Consider the following 23427-nt stretch of genomic DNA (forward strand, 5'->3'; position numbering starts at 1 on the left):
TCGAGGGTGGGTGGAATGTGGGTGGAGACAGAAGTAATATAAGAGACTTCGACTGGACTCACACCAGTCCGTGTGTGCTTCACATCCAGAGTCCATGGAGCTGCGTTCACTATGCCTCGTCTTATTCGTCATTCTTCTCCACACTCACCTGTCATCTGGTAATTTTTATCGCCTTGCTTCTCACCGATCCGCTGCTAATCTTTGCCATCTTCATTTTCTCCCCTGTCACTCACATGTCAGCTGCTAATTATTTTTTTTTGCCTTATTTCTGGAATTTGTAAGTGATCTGATGTGGCTATTATTTAGGATTTACAATGAAAATACACAAACCTAGAGGGACAGCTTCAAACCGTACGCGAGGTCACGTTAGCCTACAATATAATGCTTGGCGTACAAACTGCTCTTTGAGACATTCATGATGGAATTGATAAACTTTTTCAAAGCAAAAAGCGTCGTTATTTTGTTTGACTATTGACTGAATATTCTAATCTATAGCATTGCTTAAGGATGACTCCAAAAATTCAGTGAACCCAGTTAAAACTTTTTAAGGTATAAAGTGTTATTGATCACAAAATGAAATGTTTTCCACCTCGTTACTTCACGATATGTCTGTTAAATATCATCATTCTCGCACTATTTTGTTTCAATAATTGACATAATGGCATTACGTCTTAAAAATGTAGCCATATCGAAGACATCCAAATTCTTAAATTCACGGTGATTAATTTAAATGTTTACGAAATCGAATTCGCCGGAGGCAGATACGTCTGTCCATGCTAATTTTCTCTCTTTTCTCTGTAACACCTTTTCCGGTTGACACAAAATTTTCAACATCGGTGTGACTACTCATGCAAAAATGTCTTAATGATAATTATGACATCATAGATCATGTGGCGTGGCAGTCGTGTTGAAAAAAGGAAAAACTTTGCACCTCTGTATCTCCGAAACCACCGCATGGAAAAAAGTAAAACTTCGCACATGGCAAGTACTCCCCATGGGAAATAAGTTATTTTTTTCGATGATGTCATAGGTGGCTTCGTTATGACATCATAATTGCATACGTCGAATGCTTTATCCGATCAGTACGAAAAATTTTGAGGGTCATCTTGGGCTAAATTGTATGGGGGGGGGATAGAAAATTGATGTCATCGGTCATGTGGTTCGGCAGCCATAAAAACATTTTTAACATAACCTTCAAAAATATTCTCTGTGAAACAGCTGAACAGATTGAGGCACAACTTTACAGGTATGATCACCTATCCATGAGGAACCAAAAGTCATCCACCTATGACGTCATAGGTCACATGGATTGGCAGCTCCGATTTTTTTTTTGAAGAATAAACCCTTAAAAATCTTATCCAGGATGGCTTGACAGATCGAGGGGAAACTTCACCCACATGCTCCCCAAGTCTTGAGGATACCAGTGTACTCATGAATAATTAATAAGTCACATGGTCTGGCAGCCATGTTGGATTGAACGAAAATCTTGAAAAAATTCTTTCTCTTCAACCGCTTCATCAAGTGACATGAAACAGCAGTTATGGTCTCATAGGCATGGGGAATATATGTTTTATTTTTAAACCTGATCAAATGCATGGTCTGGTGGCCAGAATTATTTAATATTTTTAATCTGGGTTCAGGGATTTAAATCAAACTTGGTACACTTGTGTATCATGAAGTAATGATGTGGGTGGGAGTATCTGTGGTGACATCGCAATGTTGAAGAGTACCCTTCTAGTTTTGAAATTCTTCCCAACAATTACTTCATATATCCACGCTTGAGAACTGTTTGGCATTGGATGACATTTGATCTGTGAGGAAAAATGAATGTACGGGCCAGGTCCACTGAACTCGGGACACTTTTAAAGGAAGACTTCTGTGCAATGACCACAAAGTTTTGATCACGAAGGAGCAATGAGAGGATGGATGTCTTGCAGAATAATATGGAATGATTAAAGTCTGTAAATGACATACGGTATCTATCAAGTGGGTGGGAATAGAGATCCTATGTACTAGGAGTAGTAACATGTCATGTCCTAGAAATTTCTGATTATGTGGGTCATGGGCACCATTTTGTTTCCATCGATCATTTATTGAATGAGCACATGATAGTCGATATGTCATCATTCTTTTCAAAATGGCAGGACGCTCAGAAATGACATCTATTAGATACACCTCTCAATTAGAGAATGCTTTCAAAATGTATGGATTCCCTGGAGATGCTGGAAGGAAATTTTTTTGGGAGAAATTAAGTTTGTCATCTGAGATGAAAGTGATTTTGGGGTTGTTTGTGTGCCAGGTAAGTTGTAGTTCCGTGTATGTACATTTATGTGTGTTGTTGTAACTATATTGCAGGTGGCAGTTGGGTATAACTCGTAAATAGACATAAATCATCATGGAAACATGTATAGACAATTTGATATATCAACAACATCTGGGCAAAGTTGCTTAAAAGGAGACGTGTCACTTGTGTGTCTGTCACGTCAGTTTAGTTTTTTCACATTGGTCTAAGTATTGCAGTTAACATTGGTTAACATGATATTGTCCTTGACATGGAAGATGAGAGAAATTGTGTGTGTGTGTGTGTGTGTCCTCCATAATTCCAAAACCATGAAGCCGAGCAGCCTGAAGCTTTGCACTTATGCGAAGGGAACTTCAAGGGAAAATTGGGTGTCTGGGTTAATTAAAGCAACCCTTTTGAAGATAATTAACGGCCTTAATTATTCCCTTGCAAGGTGCATCTTCGGCCGCCTTGTTCTCCCTGAAGGTGCAGCCTTGGTCACCGAGCTGGGGTCTTAATTCGCCATTTTTTTTGGTCTGCTCAACCATGACTTGACTTGGAACAGGCCACAATGATTTCTTAACGATAATTTTATTTTTCATTTTCTTCATTCATTATCAAATGCCTGATCATCATACCTATGTATCGCTGGGTACATTGCAGCATGCCCATATCGCTGGGTACGCTGAGAATGCTTGTAACCACCCAGAGACGCCAGCGTTTGTGGCTTCATTTCATTTCTGCACATGCCATAACCTCAAAAAATCTCTTAAACTAAGCCGAATTACAAAATGTAAGCTCCAGTATTGAACTTAGCAGCAGTACCGACTGCTAAAAAAGTGGTCATTTTGCTAATTATGACATACATTGATATGTTCAATACCACTGACCCCTCTCGCACTGCCTTCCTCCCCCCCCCGACCCCCTAACACTGCCTCCCTCCCCCACTCCTCTTGCACTGCCTTCTCCACTCCTGACCCCTCTTTCACTGCTTCCCCACTCCCCATCCCTCTCGCACTGGTTCCCCACTCCCCACCCCTCCCTCGCACTGCCTTCCCCACTCCTCTCTCACACTGCCATCCCCACTCCCCACCCCTCTCTTGCACTGCCTTCCCCACTCCCCACCCCTCTTTTGCACTGCATTCCCCACTCCTCACCCCTCTCTCGCACTGCCTTCCCCACTCCTCACCCCTCGCTTGCACTGCCTTCCCCACTCCTCACCCCTCGCTCACACTGCCTTCCCCACTCCTCACCCCTCTGTCGCACTGCCTTCCCCACCCCCACCCCTCTCTTGCACTGCCTTCCCCACTCCTTACCCCTCTCTTACACTGCCTTCCCCACTCCTCACCCCTCTCTCTCACTGCCTTCCCCACTCCCCTCCCCACTCCTTACCCCTCTCTTACACTGCCTTCCCCACTCCTCACCCCTCTCTCTCACTGCCTTCCCCACTCCCCACCCCTCTCGCACTGCCTTTCCCACTCCTCACCCATCTGTCGCACTACCTTCCCCCCTCCCCACCCCTCTCTCGCACCGCCTCCCCCACTCCTTACCCCTCTCTCACTGCCTTCCCCACTCCTCACTCCTCTCTCTCACTGCTTTCCCCACTCTCCACCCCTCTTTCTGCCTCCCCTTGCCTTCCCTTCCTCAAAGGCTGCCTTCCCTTCCCATCATCAAAGGCTGCCTTCCATTACCTTCCATTCCCATCCTCAAAGGCTGCCTTCCCTTCCCTTCTTCTCAGGCTGCCTTCCCTTCCCTTCCCATCCTCTCAGGCTGCCTTCCCTTGCCTTCCCTCCCCTTGCTCAAAGGCTGCCTTCCCTTTCCTTTCCTTCCCATCATCAAAGGCTGCCTTCCCTTACCTTCCCTTCCCATCCTCAAAGGCTGCCTTCCCTTGCTTTCCCTTCCCTTCTTCTCAGGCTGCCTTCCTTTGCCTTCCCTTCCCATCCTCAAAGGCTGCCTTCCCTTCCCTTCCTCAAAGGCTGCCTTCCCTTGCCTTCCCTTCCCTTCTTTCTCAGGCTGCCTTCACTTCCCTTCCTCTCAGGCTGCCTTCCCTTCCCTTCCTCTCAGGCTGCCTTCCCTTGCCTTCCTCAAATGCTGCCTTCCCTTGCCTTCCCTTGCCTTCCCTTGCCTTCTCTTCCCATCATCAAAGGCTGTCTTCCCTAACGTTCCCTTCCCATCCTCAAAGGCTGCCTTCCCTTGCCTTCCCTTCACTTCTTCTCAGGCTGCCTTCCCTTTCCTTCCCTTCCCTTCCCTTCCTCAAATGCTGACTTCCCTTACCTTCCCTTCCCATCATCAAAGGCTGCCTTCCCTTCCTCAAAGGCTGTCTTTCCTTGCCTTCCCTTGCCTTCCCTTCCTCTCAGGCTGCCTTCCCTTGCCTTCCCTTCCTCAAATGCTGCCTTCCCTTGCCTTCCCTTCCTCAAATGCTGCCTTCCCTTACCTTCCCTTGCCTTCCCTTCCCATCATCAAAGGCTGTCTTCCCTTACCTTCCCTTCCCATCATCAAAGGCTGTCTTCCCTTACCTTCCCTTCCCATCCTCAAAGGCTGCCTTCCCTTCCCTTCTTCTCAGGCTGCCTTCCCTTGCCTTCTTCTCAGGCTGCCTTCACTTGCCTTCCCTTCCCATCCTCAAAGGCTGCCTTCCCTTCCTCAAAAGCTGCCTTCCCTTGCTTTCCCTTCCCTTCCTCAAATGCTGCCTTCCCTTACCTTCCCTTCCCATCATCAAAGGCTGCCTTCACTTGCCTTCCCTTCCCATCCTCAAAGGCTGCCTTCCCTTGCCTTCCCTTCCCATCCTTAAAGGCTGCCTTCCCTTGCCTTCCCTTCCCATCATCAAACGCTGCCTTCTCTTGCTTTCCTTCCCTTCCTCAAAGGCTGCTTCCCTTCCTCAAAGGCTGCCTTCCCTTGCCTTCCCTTCCCTTCCTCTCAGGCTGCCTTCCCTTGCCTTCCCTTCCCATCCTCAAAGGCTGCCTTCCCTTGCTTTCCCTTACCTTCCTCAAAGGCTGCCTTCCCTGCCCTTCCTCTCAGGCTGCCTTCCCTTCCCCTCATGCTATCCTTCTGCCAAACCCCCTCCACCACCACGCAACCCTCCAGAGGTTGCTGTCAAAGAATATGTGAATTGGACAAACTAGAAGCACCTGCTCCCGAAGGGAGCCATCAAGGGGGTCATGTTCATGCCTATTTTATCCAAGGGCTCCCAGGATTACACACCCAAAAATGGTTATCGGTTCAGCCGTTTTTCCTGTACCTGTGAACAGACAGACAGACAGACAGACAGACAGACAGACAGACAGACAGACGGTGAATTCCAGTAAGAAGCTGAAAGGTTTGTTTTTTTTTGTTTTTTTTTGGTTTTGCAGTCAGGACTGCTGCTTGGATCAATTCAGTTTTTATGAAAGAATGAATTGCCAGATCACAGCATGATAGCTGAGAGGTATGACTGCTTGCTCTCAGCTGTCTCACCTGAGTTTGGATCCCAAACCAGAAAAAACTCATCCTGGTGTTTCACAGGCAGGGTGATTCATCAGTGTGTGTGCCGTCTCTCGTATGGACATTATTCTGGGCATCACATCTGTTGGAATCACCGCTCCTCTCCCCCTCTTCCCTCTGCACTCTTCTGTCCCTCTCTCTCTCTCTCTCTCTCTCTCTCTCTCTCTCTCTCTCTCTCTCTCTCTCTCTCTCTCTCTCTTTCTCTCTTTCTCTCTGCCTCTCTTTCTCTCTGCCTCTCTCTGCCTCTCTCTGCCTCTCTCTGCCTCTCTCTGCCTCTCTCTGCCTCTCTCTGCCTCTCTCTGCCTCTCTCTGCCTCTCTCTGCCTCTCTCTGCCTCTCTCTGCCTCTCTCTGCCTCTCTCTGCCTCTCTCTGCCTCTCTCTGCCTCTCTCTGCCTCTCTCTGCCTCTCTCTGCCTCTCTCTGCCTCTCTCTGCCTCTCTCTGCCTCTCTTTCTCTCTTTCTCTCTTTCTCTCTGCCTCTCTGCCTCTCTGCCTCTCTGCCTCTCTGCCTCTCTGCCTCTCTGCCTCTCTGCCTCTCTTTCTCTCTCTCCTGCCTCTCTCTCTCTCTCTCCTGCCTCTCTCTCTCTCTCTCTCTCTCTCTCTCTCTCTCCTGCCTCTCTCTCTCTCTCTCTCCTGCCTCTCTCTCTCTCTCTCTCCTGCCTCTCTCTCTCTCTCCTGCCTCTCTCTCTCTCTCTCTCTCTCTCTCTCCTGCCTCTCTCTCTCTCTCTCTCTCTCTCCTGCCTCTCTCTCTCTCTCTCTCTCTCTCCTGCCTCTCTCTCTCTCTCTCTCTGCCTCTCTCTCTCTCTCTCTCTCTCTCTCTCTCTGCCTCTCTCTCTCTCTCTCTCTCCTGCCTCTCTCTCTCTCTCTCCTGCCTCTCTCTCTCCTGCCTCTCTCCTGCCTCTCTCTCTCCTGCCTCTCTCCTGCCTCTCTCTCTCCTGCCTCTCTCCTGCCTCTCTCTCTCTCTCTCTCTCCTGCCTCTCTCTCTCTCTCTCCTGCCTCTCTCTCTCTCTCTCTCCTGCCTCTCTCTCTCTCTCTCCTGCCTCTCTCTCTCTCTCTCTCTCCTGCCTCTCTCTCTCTCTCTCTCCTGCCTCTCTCTCTCTCTCTCTCTCCTGCCTCTCTCTCTCTCTCTCTCTCCTGCCTCTCTCTCTCTCTCTCTCTCCTGCCTCTCTCTCTCTCTCTCTCTCCTGCCTCTCTCTCTCTCTCTCTCTCTCCTGCCTCTCTCTCTCTCTCTCTCTCTCTCTCTCTGTCTCTCTCTCTCTCTCTCTCTCGATCTCCTGCCTCTCTCTCTCTCTCTCTCTCTCGATCTCCTGCCTCTCTCTCTCTCTCTCTCTCGATCTCCTGCCTCTCTCTCTCTCTCTCTCTCGATCTCCTGCCTCTCTCTCTCTCTCTCTCTCTCGCTCTCTCTCTCTCTCTCTCCTGCCTCCTCTCTCTCTCTCCTGCCTCTCTCTCTCTCTCTCTCTCTCTCTCTCTCTCTCTCTCTCCTGCCTCTCTCTCTCTCTCTCTCCTGCCTCTCTCTCTCTCTCTCTCTCTCTCCTGCCTCTCTCTCTCTCTCTCTCTCTCTCCTGCCTCTCTCTCTCTCTCTCTCTCTCTCTCTCTCTCTCTCTCTCTCTCTCTCTCTCTCTGCCTCTCTCTCTCTCTCTCTCTCTCTCTCTCTCTCTCTCTCTCTCTCTCTCTCTCTCTCTCTCCTGCCTCTCTCTCTCTCTCTGCTCTCTCTCTCTCTCTCTCTCTCTCTCTCTCTCTCTCTCTCTCTCTCTCTCTCTCTCTCTCTCTCTCTCTCTCTCTCTCTCTCTCTCTCTCTCTCTCTCTCTCTCTCTCTCTCTCTCTCTCTCTCTCTCTCTCTCTCTCTCTCTCTCTCTCTCTCTCTCTCTCTCTCTCTCTCTCTCTCTCTCTCTCTCTCTCTCTCTCTCTCTCTCTCTCTCTCTCTCTCTCTCTCTCTCTCTCTCTCTCCTGTCTCTCTCTCTCCTGCCTCTCTCTCTCTCTCTGTCTCTCTCTCTCCTGCCTCTCTCTCTCTCTCTCTCTCTCTCTCTCTCTCTCTCTCTCTCTCTCTCTCTCTCTCTCTCTCTCTCTCCTGCCTCTCTCCTGCCTCTCTCTCTCTCCTGCCTCTCTCTCTCTCTCTCTCCTGCCTCTCTCTCTCTCCTGCCTCTCTCTCCTCTTTTCACGATAATTAATGGCCTCATTAAATTATTCCTTGTCATCCCTCTGTCAACTTGCTGGGGTCTTAATTCACCATTTTTTTTGGCCTGCTCAACAATGCCTTGACTCGAAATGGGCCACATTGGTTTCTTAATGATATAGCACTCACATGTTTTTTCCCCCACTTTCCTCACTCATAACATTGAATGCCTCATCTTCATACCTATGAATCGCAATGCTTATACATGCCCAGAGATGCCAGAATTCATGGCTTTATTTCATTTCTGCACATGCTATAAACTCGAGAATCTCTTCACCTGAACCAAATTTATCGATTTAAACTGCAGAATTGAACTTAGCAGTAGTTCCGACTGATAAAAAAACAAAAGTGTTCATTTCTCCAAATCGCACATTATTTGAAACTCCGGATGTCGCCGGGCAGTGTTTTGTGTGACCCAGCCAGCCGTTCCTTATCAATAATTTCATTGGAATACTTGCATGAGTGCTTAACCGTGGTGGGCGGAATTGATGCCAAAGTACTCGATTCCAACAAAGGAATTGAAGGGAATCGAGGAGTGACCCAGAATCGACATCAATTTATACTTCAGAGAAAGAACGATTTTTTTTGTTGTTTTTTTTTTTTTTCATCCCTGTTGGTCATATTTTGGTTACACATGGTCTGGTAATGTATGACTTGAAAAGGAACATGCTCCTGTTGCAATCCCTTTGCAACATAGCAGCAAATACAAGTCATTTGCAAGCAAAACATGCTCCAAGGGCATTTTCCTTTTCAACAGATAGCAAAGCATTTAGAGTTTGCTGGTACAGGATGCTGATGAGCTCTCTGATGAACAGGTAGGCAATACATCGGCTGATAAAGTTTTGACAACATGTGTCTGTTTGGAACTATTTCTGGAAGGTTAAAGAAAACAGTCAGATGGTTGCACACTCACTTTGTTCAATAAACCTTGCTCATTACTGTCAGGACAGGTTTGGTATGGGAGCATGTGCTGGAACAGCATGTCGCTGCGTGCACTGTCCGCCTGTACTCCAGAGGTCTCCATCTGGCCATCCCCCAGACAGATGCCTGGCTCATCCCCATCTACTTGAGATGCTGATAAACCTGCTGTGACCACAAGGCACGTGGTTGACCCATTGGCCTCCTCCACTCACGAGGCTCCCTAGCTGAGAGAATCTGGTGAGCAGGATCAGTGTCAGGAAAACGAGCCACATGTCCATACAGCCGCAGTTGATGCTCACAGATTATGCAGGTAACAAATCTAATTTGAGTCTCTCTCAGCAACCGCTCGTTGGAGACAAAGTACTTTTGAGATGGTCAAGGATTCTCCAAAGAGACCTGGTACCAAAGGAATTAAGTCTCCGTCTCAGATCCCTGGTCAGAGTCAAAGTCTCACATCTGGAGAGCAAGACTGGAAGCAGGAAGGACCTGAAGACTCGGACTTTCATTCTCCCGCAGCGCCACACCCCATGATCCAGTGAATCCATGACTCCCCTGGCCCGACTCAGACATCTATTGACCTCTGACTTACAGCCAGCAGAGACATGAATATCACTGCCAAGGTAAGTGAATCTCTCCTTGACCTCAACTTCGTCACCACAAACAGGTACAGACAAGACAGCAGCATCCAAGATGTCAGTGAAAGACTAGATCTTAGTTTTCACCCAGGAATCCCAGCAGATTCGATTCCTCAATCAGCACCTCGAGGGCCCCGAAAAGGATATCCAGAGTCTCCGCAAAGATAACTGCATCATCAGTGAAATCAAAGTCAAAAATCTTGACATTCCCAAATGATGCACCGCAGCTTGATCTCTCCAACATCTTCCCCAGAAACGAGTCAACAAAAGCGCTTAAAAATATTTGCGAACACTCAGCCTGTTCGCAAACCCCTCAGCTCCTCTCTCATCCAACATCCAGCCTAGGCTCAGATGGTATCATTCTCACGGATTTAAGCTGAAACTTCAGAGTTGCTACAACAAGCCTGTGGTCGGTATTTCGGAACTGAGCACTCCGGTAGACCCCGCAGTTCTGGATCATCCTGCAGCGACCATCAACGAGCACATGGTCAATCTCCTTTGCCACACCGCCAGCGTTGGAATACCAAGTCCAGCGATGAACCTATGGGCGCTGAAACCACGAACCAGCCACCCTAAGTCCATGACTTCTTGCAAAGTCAAGGAACTTCCTGATATTCTGGTTCACAGTTCCAGATCCCTGGGGACCAACACATGTCTCATAACCATCCCTATCCATTCTCGTCGATGCATTGAAATCCCCCAAGACTAGAAGAGTATCTTGCCTGGGGCACTGATCAACCACAGACTTGAGCGCAGCATATAATGGATCCTTCATGGTGAGATCACTCGCCTCATTCGGAGCATAAACAGAGACCAGGGAAATGTCACCCAAGGAGTGACGAATCCTTAGTCTCGTAATACGCTCGCTGACCGGTGTTACCTCAATTATCATTGGGGTCAGCTTATTGGACACAGCTACAGCAACTCCTTGAGTATGGTAACCATCAGAGCGACCAGACCAATAGTAGGTGAAACCACCCACCATGATCTCGCTCGTGTCACAGTGTGGACCTTTACATTGCACATACATGAAGTTTTCCTCAATTCACGAAGGGGTGAGTGGTCCTGTACTCGTGAAACTCATTACCTGTTAGTCCTTTTGTGTTTTTCTTCTTTCAGCCAGTGTGACCCATTCTTAGCCAGGTCGAGGTGGGTTTTCTGACTCCTTTGGAAGTGAAGTTGTACTTTCTTCTCAAGTTTTTTGAAAAGTGAAAAACTTTTACAATCCCTCTTGCACATTTTGTTCTCTCAATGTTTGACATCAATAATAATTTACTCACTTGTCTGTTGATTATTATCGCCATGTGTTGTTGCAAATCTTTATCGACACGAGAAATGTCGCTCTGTCCACTGGTTGAAAAGTATTTTTCGGTGTGTGTGTGTGTGTGTGTGTGTGTGTGTGTGTGTGTGTGTGTGTGTGTGTGTGTGTGTGTGTGTGTGTGTGTGTGTGTGTGTGTGTGTGTGTGTGTGTGTGTGTGTGCGCGTGCGCGTGCGCGTGTGTGCGTGTGTGTGCGTGTGCGCGCGCGCGCGTGAGTGCGCGCGTGTTCTAATTTGGCTCTTTCTTTTGAATTGACCTTTGTTTCTTGTCTTTCATTGATAAGGTTTTTTTGTATCTGTCTGAATTATTTGTTTTGTTCTTTGTTTTGTGGGGTTCCATGTTTTGTTTTTTCTGGGACTTTGTTTCATAATTTTGTTTTTCATGTGTCTCTTTTTGTCGTCTTGTCAACTGGACTTGCATGCATTGCATCTCTTCTCTCTGCTGGGGCTGCCAGTACTCCAGGGGCCTCCTCATGGCCATCCCTCAGGCAGATGCCAGGCCCATCCCCATCTCCTTGAGATTCCGATCAACCTGCTGCAACCACAAGGCATGTGGTTGGCCCATTAGCCTCCTCCACTCATGAGGTTCCTCAGTGAGATAATCTGGTGAGCAGGATCAGCGTCAGGAAAACGAGTCGCATGTCCATCCAGCCGCAGCTGATGCTCACGGACTATAAAGGTAACAAATCTCATCTGAGTCTCTCTCAGCAACCGCTCGTTGGACACAAAGTCTGAACAGCAATAGCCAAGGATTCTCCGAAGAGACCTGGTACCGAAGGAGTTAAGTCACTACCTCAGATCCTTGGTTAGAGTCCAAATCCCACATCCGTAGAGCAAGACTGGATGGACCAAGGACTTAGACTCAGACTTTCATCCTCCTACATAGGCACTGACAGGGCCGTCCCAGGTCAAAAAACCAGTAAAGACCAGTAGCTTACTGGTCAACTGGTACCAGTTGAAAACCAGTAGCCAACTGGTACCAGTAAAGCCAGTTGGTTTCTTACTGGTTTTAATATGGAAATTGGAATAGAGTGATATATTACCAGTTGAAATACATGTATTTAACTAACTGGTATCAACTGGGACCAGTACATTGTAACTGGTATCAACTGGGAGACCAGTACATTGCAACTGGTATCAACTGGGACCAGTACATTGCAACTGGTATCAACTGGGACCAGTACATTGCAACTGGTATCAACTGGAACCAGTAAGACTTTAACTGGTACAAATATGAGCTACTGGTTTTTTCAACTGGGAAATTGGAATTCTGACTGAATTTAACTGGTACCAGTTGAAACCAATAGAGACCAGTTAAAGACCAATTAGAACCAATAGAGACCAGTTGAAAATGTGTACTGGTTTTAACTGGTTTTTCGACCTGGGGTACCCTGTGATCCAGTGAATCCATGACTCCACAGGCCCAACGCAGATGTCTACTGACCTCTGGCTCACAACATGTAGAGACATAAATACCACTGCCAAGGTAAGTGAATCTCTCCGTGACCTCAACATTCTCACCACAAAAAGGTACAGACAAGACAGCAGCATCCAAGATGTCATTGAAAGCCTGGATCTTAGTTTTGACCCAGGGAATCCATAATCCCAGCTGCACTGACTCATAATTCAGTGCCTCGAGGGCCCCCATAAGGATATCCAGCATCTCCATAAAGATGATTGAATCATCTGCAAAATCAAGGTCAGAGATCTTGCCATTCCCAAACAATGCACCGCAATTTGATGTCTCCGACATCCTCCCCAGAATACGGTTTATACAAGCCCTGAAAAGTGTCGGGGGGGGGGGCATTTCACACCCCTGACAAACTCCAGTAAAACCTGTAAATAAGTTGGAGATGGAATCCCCACACCTCACAGCACTCTCAGTACCAGAGTATAGTTCAGAAATCTGATTGATCGGTTTTGGTGGCACCCCACGGAGACTGATACTCCTCCAGATGGCCTCTGGATTCACTGAATCAAACACTTTGCAGAGATCAACTAAAGCTGTGAGGAGCCCCTGCCAAAACTCTCATCTGTATTTGGTGAGGACACAAAGAGCAAGGATATGGTCGATCATTGACCTCTTTATAAAATTTTTATTTTTATTTTGCATACATTGTCGAGGCTCATATGAGAGGTAACACACAATGCACAGCAAGGGGGACATGAGACAAGAGGGGTGGGAGAGGGAAGGACAAAACAGTGCGGAACAGACATTAGGAGATCTGTGGAAAGGAGAGAGATGAGGTGGGGAACGTGGGGTATACAAGAGGGACATTACAGGGACTTTCAAGAAGGAAAACAGGGAATTTGAAGGAGGTGGGATTGGGGTGGATTTCCAGGGTAGAAAAGATCGAGGATTTGGATTGGAGAAGATAAGAGGTGGGGGTGAACAGCTGTTTTGAAGGCCTGGAGGGAAGAATGGGATTGAAGAGATTGTGGGATTTTATTGCAAAGGCAGGAAAAAAGAGGAATGAAAGTGAAGATTAGCAGTGATTCGTGATTTTGGTGGTTTTACCAGAAGTGGGTTGTTGGTGGACCTTGAGCGCCCTGCTGAAATATGCTCGGGACAAATCGCAGACAGAGCTGGTGTGGGGGGGGGTGGGGTGGGGGGAGGGAGTGGTGAGACCAGAGAGGAGATGGAAGAAGACAGAAAGACCACCGACCTGCCTGCGGTGAGACAGTGAAAGGCCCAAAGACTCAGCCTTTTCGTGAGAGATACCAATGATCCTAACTGCCTTGGTTTCCAAAGCGTGAAGCCGAGAAAGGTGGGAGGCAGGAGCACCAGCCCATAGGGAAGAGCAGTACTCCAACCGGCTGTGGACAAAGCTTTGTATGTGGTCAGGAGCTCAGGTGGGCCAAGGAAGGACTTTCCACAATGGAGGATTCCCAGTCGGCGACTGGCTTTTGAGGCTAGGTTGGAAATGTGGCTTTCCCAGGAAAGATCATGGCAGACAGTGAGACTCAGAAGCTTGGATGAAAGGACTTCTTCCAGAGGATTGTTGAAAAAGTAGATGTGTTGGTGGGGGGAGGGGTGGTTCTAAATGGTCCTTTCAGAAAGACAAAGTGAGAGTGTGAGATTTGTCAGGATTGAAAGACATGTTCCACGTGTTGGACCAGTTTGTGATTTTATCCAGATCTGCAGAGAGCGAAGAAGCTGCGGCTTGCCGGTCTCAGCTTAAAGCCTTGCCAGTCCGAGTCTCTTTGGTTTAAAGCCTGACTGCTCTGGGTGCTGGTAAGCAATCACATGGTGGCAATCACTATCAATAATTTTCTAAGGGAAGACCTTGCCCAGCACTGAGTAGCGCCACCCCTTGGTAGTTGTTACAGTCCTGGCAATCACCCATCCCTTTCCAGAGAGGGACAACAAGGCGCCTCTTCCAGTTAGTTGGGATGATGCCTGTGTTCCAAACAGAGTACAGAGCTGCATGCAATGACACAAGTACAGCATTTCTACCAGCATTGAGAAGTTCAGCGTGGATGGCACAGATCCCAGGGGCATTACCCCCTTTTAAGTGGTTCACCGCATCCTGTTAACACAAATGAATGCATTTCACAGTCGATTTGAGTGTCAATAATGGGGATATTTACACCCCTGACATCAAACTCAAGTGTCCAGACCCCTGAGATCAAACTCAACAGCTGGTGGGTCAGCCTGTTACAGCCACTCAAAGTAACAGGCCCAGTGGGACTTCATCTCGGACTCCTCTGTCAAGAGACCACCACCCTCTGATCTAAATGCGGTTTACCGAAGGACGGGATTGGAGGAATGCATTGCATGAATTCCTCTGCAAGGAGAATGAGAATCACTTGACCACATGTGATGCTCTACACCTTCACTGATTCCTTGTACATAGGCCGCTTTGTCTGCCTTCAGCACACGTCCAGTTTTATGCCCAACTCCCTGAACAACTTAGCTCTGCCATTAAGCCTGGCCATGTGACTGGTAAATGGTATCCAGTGTCCCTTGGGAGACAAAATTCTTCTTCGCCTGATGGTGGGTTCCAAGACATCCACTGGAAACATCAAAGATGGTGGTGTTGACTACACTCCACAACTCTTCAGGATTCCCCAAAACACCCAGACCCCCCAAATCCCCACTCAGTCTGTTCACAAATTTCTCAGCTACTCTCTCATCCTTGAGCCTGCCAACATCCAGCCTAGCCTAGGATGGTACCATTCTCCTGGATTTAAGCTGCAACTTCTGAGTTGCTAAAACAAGCCTGTCATTGGTATTGAGGAACTGAGCAGTCTGGTTGACCATGCAGCTCTGATGCATCCTCCATTGACAATCAACAAGCACCTAGTCAATCTCCTTTGCCACACCAACAGCATTGGAATACGAAGTCCAGCACCAAGGCTGTTGGTGCTGAAACTATGAACCAGTCACCCTAAGTCAACTTGGTGATATTCTGGTTCATATTTCCAGACCCATGGGGACCGACGTATGCCTCATAGCCATCCCTATCAGAGCCAGTCAATGCATTGAAATCCCCCAAGACTGGAAGAGTATCCTGCCTGGGACACTGATAAACCACAGACTCGAGACACTGATAAACCTGCCTGGGACACTGATAAACCACAGACAGGCATAGAATGCGTCCTTCACGGTGAGATCACTCCCCTCAGTCGGAGCAGATACAGAGACCAGGTAACCAATACCCAAGGAGTGAAGAATCCTCAGTCTCATATGCCCGTTGACTGGTGTTACCTCAATTATCATTGGAGTTGGCTTATTGGACACAGCTGCAGCACCTCCTTGGGTATGGTAACCATCAGTGACCAGCCCCATAGTAGGTTTAGCCACCCACCATGATCTTACCTCTATCAGGTCTCTCAACCTCAGAGAGTGCTGCAATACCGATGTTCAAATGCTGGAGCTCAGATGATAGCAGAGACAGGTGATCATCCTCTATTATGGATGGGACTTCCGGGCACCCACCTGAAGGGACCTCCTCAGGTTAACCCAAGGAGACTGCCTCTGCTGGACGACACCTCAGTACCACCCAACACACACCACTACAATCTGATCCAGGAAGGTTACCCCGTGTTTTTCCTCCCATCGTTAAAGAATGGGGGTCTCTAAGGCTTTGCCCCAATCCCATCATGCCGTCAGCTGTCCTGCTGAGGGCAGCTACACAGGATGTACTCCCACGGAACTGTTTTTCAGTTTTCTTTACGTTTTTAAAAAAAAAAAATGTGTTTGCGGAATGAATTTTTTTTCCCGATGGCCGAAGTGCAAATCCTGCCACCAACTTCCTAGGAAAAGGTACCCAACTGCAGGAGGATGTCTGCAGATGCAGTTGGGCACCAGATATGGATGGCTGTTGGCTCACAAGGAGCTCCTCCACCCTTTGACAGGTTTTGGTTTTGTATTGGTTTTAACGATTGTTTTGACAGGTTTTGTTTAATCACAGGATCCATATCCACACACTCTCAATCGACCTCACCGGGTGCATGCGTCTGCGCTGTGGAACATGGATTGCATACTCTTATGATAGAGCACATGCTCATGCCCGATCATCATAAAACGCTCAGTGATGATATAGAAAGCAGGGACTCAAAATAAGAGAACTGGCTCGATGGATCTCGTTTTGCAGGTTATGATGATGGTTTGTTATTTTTCATTTATTCATAAGCAGTCATGGTCCTTGTCATATATTGTCACAGTGAAGAATTTGTTTGCTGTTATGTCCTGATGAAATTCTTATTCCTACACTTTGTGGATGTCCACAATGTTCCATGCACTGCACACAAACCAAATGTTCGCGTTGAACCAATGAGGAGCTCTTGGTATGGAATTACGATGGTGGCTATCCATGACGACGTTCATGACGTACGTTAGGATGACGTACGTACGCATGTTTACATATTTTCGGTTTATTTTCTCCGCAACCGCTTGACTGATCAATGTGAAACTTTAAAGATAGGAGGGACTCCCCATGGAGAATATTTTATTACTTACTTCAATGGCATTGGTCACACAGTTTGGCAACCATATTGGATTAAATAAAACAATTTGGACATCATTTTCTCCCTGAAACCGCTCAACAATTTTTTTTTTTAACTTGGCATACGTCTTCAACTCCTCATGAGGGTATATAGGGTGATCACGATGATGTAATCATTGAAGTGGTATTCCAGTTATAATTGGTTGGATTGAAACGCTTATTTGAAAATCTGAACCTTCATATATCTGATGTATGACTGGATGTGAGTAAATAATTAAACTTATGATGTTCATAACCCATGCCAAGAAACTGTGACATAATAATGTGCATGGATGATACGGGTATATGGGCCATAATGGCAGTGGGCCATAATGGCAGTGGGCCATAATAGTAGCGTGTGTTGTTAATGATGGTATTTTTGTTCAGAACGAAAGCGTGAGATGAGACGATGCACTCGACAAGTGCCGTTCTAATTTTAGTTTGATTTTGAACCTAAATTAGTACATGGTGAGTAAATGCTGTTGTTAATGTGTGAGTTTTGTTTCAATTGAAAAGTAGCTTATCATGTATGGAGACCAGACATCTGATTGAGGCCTGATCACTTTATCCACGTGCATACTGTAACTGCGTTCGCATCAGCCAATCGGCCCGGATGCACCGAGCTGGATTAAGGGCCAACTTGCATTGAGGGCCGAGCTCAATTTGGTCAACCGAGGTCAATTGAGTGACAAGCTGGATTCATCCATCCACTGACACACTCAAAATAGCGACTTAGAGTGGTTGATCATGCTCAGGGGAGGGGTTTAGACTTTAACGTTACTCATCCTACTATATCTGGCTTTTATAGGACTTGTAAGCCTGTACAGCTTATCAATTGTAGCGACTCAAAAAACTCAAAAGGAGACCCAGTTCATTCATGTGTATTCAAGGAAGAGGTGAGGGTGAACAGGGGGCATGCAAACATTTTATGTACAAACTTATTCACTGATACCAACCAAAATATTCATCCTGGGTTTCGTATGGACGGAAAAGCCTCAACTAAACTATTTCTTATCATGCCATCAAGCACACCACAGTAGATGGACCAGGAGAGGGACAAGCCAGAAATACCAGCTACAGTCTGTACGGACATCATGGTACTATTGATAAAGTGAATGACTCCACATCCCGAAAGGGGGCGGGGAAGTGGTGGGGGGTGCAAGGTACACCGATGGGAGCCCTGTTCTCATACAGGTGAGAGGTGGAAGAAGTGATTGTGCAGGTTCCGCAGCTTGGCTTTCTGTGCCACATGTACTCGATTGGACTCTCACTGGACTGAAATGTGATATCTGCACAACCAGACTGGGGTCCCCATTGTGAGTTTGGGGCCCTTATTAGGGCACCCAGGATACCCTGCCTTGTGACATTGCCCAACCCTGTCTGCTTTGCACCGATTGGTGGTTTGACCATAAGTCATTGGGAAATTACTATTTTGAGCCTTTCGACTCTTTCGGAATGTTCGAGGCTCGGGCCTCGGCGTCAAAACTAATGCCTATTTGGTGTTGCAAGACCAGAGCACATTTAACCCCGAGAAGCCATTTCCACAATAATACCTTTGATTTTGTCATTTTCATTTGTTTTAATCGTAATTCTAATTGATATGTCCTCCCATTTCTACTTAGAGATGATCCTGATGAGCAGAGATGATGCTGATCGTCCTTTGCAACCACAGATTATACAACAACCACTAGATCACTTTGACCCCGACTGTGACAAGACAATTCCACAGGTGTGGTGTCCAATCGGGCTCGTTTTTATCCCGCATCCAATAGTACTCTCCTATTAGCACTCCTTCCTCATACTTTCCCTCCTTTGAATCTCAAAACCTGCTTTTCCCTCAACCTTTCCAATGTCATCATCTCTGATTCATCTTCCTCTTGATGATGTTGGTTGAAGGTTTGTCAAGCACAGTTTCATTCTTCAATTACAGTATTAGAATGAAACATAATTTTTCAGCATTATTGTTGTTTCTAAGAGGGAGACAATTCTAGAAGGAACTACGTAGCTATAAATGGGGTACATGGTGTAACAAGTCAAATTGATAACAGAGTAACAAAACTTGTATGAATTTCATCCTGTGCATGTAAACCATAAGGGCCTCATCACATATGCCACATAGACGTCTGTTTCCAACAAGCACCAAATCTCGAGCAAGATGCCTTGCACAAGCAATGCATTATATTAATGGCAGTTGGTGAGGATCCTGGAAGAGATAAATGACAAGGGCCAAATGATTGATTGATTAACAGTGAGGTGAATGAGAAGCAGGTGGACAATAGCACATAGACGCAATACAACTTGAAGAGAGGAGTGGATGGTATAAAATGGGGGAAGAAGAACAGCAGCAAGCTTCAAAACCCTGCTGTCATTTTTATTTATGGAGAAATTGGAAAGACCATGAAGTGGCCATGGACTTCAGTCTTTAAGAACGAGCTGAATTTGTATGAGAAAATAGAGTGGCGAGACAAGATGTTGACCAACAAATGGCCGTGAGCATTAAATTTAGACTTGGGGATGATAAGATGTGGGGTTCTTTACGAATAGGTATAACTTTGAGTGGCTGAGAATATGTGTAAAGAAGGGATGCGAGGACAAGCAAGACTGGAAGAGAAACTATAAAAAGACTGCAAAAAAGGGGGAACATACACCAGAAACCAGACTTAATCAGATGCCACCAGGATTTTGAGGAGGGAGACAGGTTTGAGAGTTCAGTCTTGAGTATAGAAATTCTTTAGACTCTTTTCAGCTTTCCAGTTTTCCCTCCTTCGAGTTTCCTTCTGTGTCCAACTTGTCCACTCCATGCTTCCATCTTTTGCATCCTGTTTTTGTATGTTATGTCCTGATCCATTCAGTGTACTAGCTCTTCCATGAGCCTTGACTATGTACACAAATTTTTTCCCGCAAATGTAGACCTCTCGAATACGGAGGCTTTACTTCATATATACTGTATTACCAGATTCGCTGGTGTAATGGTTGGAGCATCTGCTCTGAGTCTGCTTCAAACTCTGGCCGAGTCATATCGAAGACTGTTAAAATGGTCCGTGCTGATTCCTTGCTTGATGCTCAGCATTGAAAAGGATAAAGCACGGGCAAACAACACTGGGTCGACATTGGTAAACCACCCAGTAGAACCCTTGCCACCTCGAGCACGGCCAGGTTTTATTTTTCACGTGTTAATTCCTCATTGCATCTTTATGCAGCATTTGAGGTCCCTTGATGATATGAGAACATTATATTTAATGTCGACAAAGAGAACCCAAGGATTCTAGAACAACTAATATAATGTTCCTGGTAATAAACCAAACCCGTCGTTTCCCTTTTTGCTGCAATCTTTGTATACCTGCAGACAGAAATCTTGAAGTCTGCTGTGTAGTATCATCAGGTTGGCAAGATTAGAGCTGGTAATTTCCCAAAGTGCCTTTTCTATTTCCCCCAAAAAACAATGTGCGATCAATACGTAATTTTCAAAATGACACATGACTAAGAAAGGCTTTTTGCGCATGTGCTGTGTGTATGTTTTCAGTGACTCAGTCCCGCTCACTGGGCACTTTTAACCTGCCGTTTCTCGTGCAAAATCTTTAATGAACACTGTCTTTTTAACATAATTTTCAGCATTTAAATGAAAGTGTGGCAATTTCAAGATGGTTCATCATAATTGTTGTGTTCCTGAATGCAAATTGGACTTGCAAAAATATAGGAATACGAGAAATAATCTTGATTGAGAGATGTCAGGTTCGTACCATTTACTATTGGTACGTTCTAGTGTCAACCGTGGATATAACTAACACACACACACACACACACACACACACACACACACACACACACACACACACACACACACACACACACACACACACACACACACACACACACACACACACACTCGGTTGGACAGTTCTCCTTTCACCATCAGATGCAAAAATCTAATACAATTGCTCTTGCGGCCCCAAAACCAAACAAAATATATTTATAACGACCCCCACAGCCCATACAGCTCCCTAACCACCACACTGCTCCCACACATGATTAATAATAAATATAATTTCAGACATACCCTGTGCATGCACAAGCCCCAGATATATCCATCCCATCGGTGTTCAGAAGAATCTAATCCAGATGCACAATCAGTCCATTGATCAATAGCGATCCATTGGGGGTTTGTGTAACGCACGTCCCACCACTCGGGCCTTCCACCAACCCACGTGGTCAAGAGTTTGCAGTACGAGCAAGTGCCTGTTCGGCGAGTTGAGAAAGTTCTCCAAGTCTTTGGTTGTGCAGAGGCACAGCCCTTTCTCTCAGGTACTTTTGCACGTATTGCTGGCTTCTTTCAGAAGCTTGGTGACCCATTTCAAGTAACAATCCTCATCACGGACACATGATACATATTATCCCCCCCCCCCCCGATCACCCCAATGCAGATGTGCTCCAAGCATTTTCGGGTGGGTTACGTCATTTCAAAAATGCCGTATTGAAAAAAAAAAACTTTTCCTTTTGTCTCCACCCTTCTAATCCTCTCAGTGCCTTGGGCATTGTATTTTACCACCAGGATGACGAATAATAAAATGAAATGTTGAAAAAAATGTGGAATCCAGATCCATGGGACATGTCAGTCTAAATTAAATTAATAGTGATTAGAATGTCTGGATCTGTAAAAGACTTGCACAGATGTAATGTTAAGATCTCTGACCTTGATTTCCTTGATGTTGCCGGTGGATATCTTGGAACTGAGGGGAAGAAGGGCGAAAAGGGCGAAGAAGAATTTTGTCTCAAGGGACACTGGGTACAATTGACCAGAGTCGCAGGGACAGGCTTAATGGCAGAGCTGAGCTATTCTGTGAGTTGAGGCATAATAGTGAACGTGCGCTGACGGTGGACAATGAGGCCTATGTGTGAGTAATCTGTGAGGGGGTAGACCATCACCTGTGGTCAAGTTATTCTCATTCTGCTTACAGGGGAATTTGTGCATTGCATTCCTCCAATCCCGTCCCTCGGTGTACTGCAGTTAGAGCGGAAGGTGGTGGGCTCTTGAGAGAGGAGTCCGAAGTGAAGGCCTGCAGGGGCTGGTTACTTTGAGCGGCTGTACCAGGCTGAACCACAAGCTGATTAGTTGGATGTCAGTTATTGCTATCCCTATTGCTTACCCTCCAATCAACTGTGATCCACCTGCATTTGTGGAAACACTGGCTGTGGTGAACCGGTTAATATCGGGGTAAAGCTCCTGGGATCTGTGGCATCCATGCTGAACTTCTCAAGGCTGGTGGAAATGCCACCTCATGCCGTTACATGCAGTTCTGTGCTCTGCCTGGAACACAGGCATCATCCCAACTGACTGGAAGAGGGGTCTTGTTGTCCCTCTCTGGAAAGGGAAGGGTGATCGCCAAGACTGCAACAACTCCCGAGGGGTGACGCTGCTCTCAGTGCTGAGCAAGGTCTTTGCTCGGATAATTCTTGAGAGGGTTCACCACCATTTGCTTGAGCACCAGCACCCACAGCAGTCAGGCTTTACAACAAATAGTTCAACGATTGACCATATCCTTGCTCTTTGCGTCGTCACCGAACGCAGATGAGAGTTTCGGCAGGGGCTGCTTGCAGTACTGTGAGATGTGGTGGTACCATCTCTGACTTATTTCCAGTTCTTACTGGAGTTCGTCATGGGTACTGGCCCCCATACTTTTCCACGCTTGTATTGACTGGATTCTGGGGAGGATGTCAGAGAGATCAAGCTGCTGTGCATCGTTTGGGAATGTCAAGATCTCTGACCTTGATTTCGCAGACGATGCAGTCATCTTTGTGGAGACTGCATATCCTTTTGGGGGCCCTCGATGTGCTGAATGAGGAGTCTATGTTGCTGGGATTACGGGTTTCCTGGGTCAAAACTAAGATACAGGCTTCAAATGACATCTTTGATGCTGCTTTCCTGTCTGTACCTGTTTGTGGTGAGGTTGTTGAGGTCCTGGAGAGATTCACCTACATTGGCAGTGATATTTGTGTGTCTGCTGGCTTTGAGCCAGAGGTTAAAAGACGTCTGCATCGGGCCTGGGGAGTTGTCATTTCACTGGATCATGGGGTGTGGTGCTGTCGGTACCTGTGCGGAAGGATGAAAGTCCGAGTCTTCAGGTCCTTGGTACTTGCAGTCTTGCTCTACGGATGTGAGACTGCGACTCTGACCAGGGATCTGAGATGGAGATTTCATTCCTTTGGTACCAGGTCTCTTCGAAGAATACTTGGCTATTGCTGGTCGGACTTTGTGTCCAACGAGCGGTTGCTGAGAGAGACTCAAATGAGATTTGTTACCTGCATAGTCCGTGAGCATCAGCTGCGGCTGCATGGACATGTGGCTCGTTTTCCTGCCGCTGATCCTGCTCACCAGATTCTCTCAGCGAGGGAGCCTCGTGAGTGGAGGAGGCCAATGGACTGACCAAGTGCTTCGTGGTTGCAGCAGGTTGATCAGCATCTCAAGGAGATTGGGATGGGCCAGGCATCTGCCTGGGGGTGGCCAGATGGAGGCCCCTGGAGCAACGACAGAAAGTGAACACAGCGACGCGCTGCTCCAGCGCATGCAACCCTACCTGGCCTGATCTCTGTACAACAAAAATGAATGAGTAATAAAGTCTCAGTGGAATAATGGTTCA

At 46.8% G+C, this 23427-nt stretch overlaps 1 protein-coding gene across 1 annotated transcript in view; it reads left to right on the forward strand.

Annotated features, from left to right (window-relative positions):
• Positions 1–23427, forward strand: part of LOC147034449 (thymus-specific serine protease-like) — a 63848-nt gene continuing 40421 nt past the window's right edge. Inside the window, exons 1-2 of the mRNA XM_085883543.1 lie at positions 1–158; positions 18415–18521. Coding sequence (XP_085739669.1) covers positions 95–158; positions 18415–18521 — 171 coding nt within the window. The 5' untranslated portion in view covers positions 1–94. The remainder of the gene's footprint in view (positions 159–18414; positions 18522–23427) is intronic.

The sequence above is a fragment of the Eptatretus burgeri genome, chromosome 1, assembly GCF_056783735.1.
Source record: "Eptatretus burgeri isolate ZD-2024b chromosome 1, Ebu_testis_v1, whole genome shotgun sequence".
Taxonomy (NCBI): Eukaryota; Metazoa; Chordata; class Myxini; order Myxiniformes; family Myxinidae; genus Eptatretus; species Eptatretus burgeri.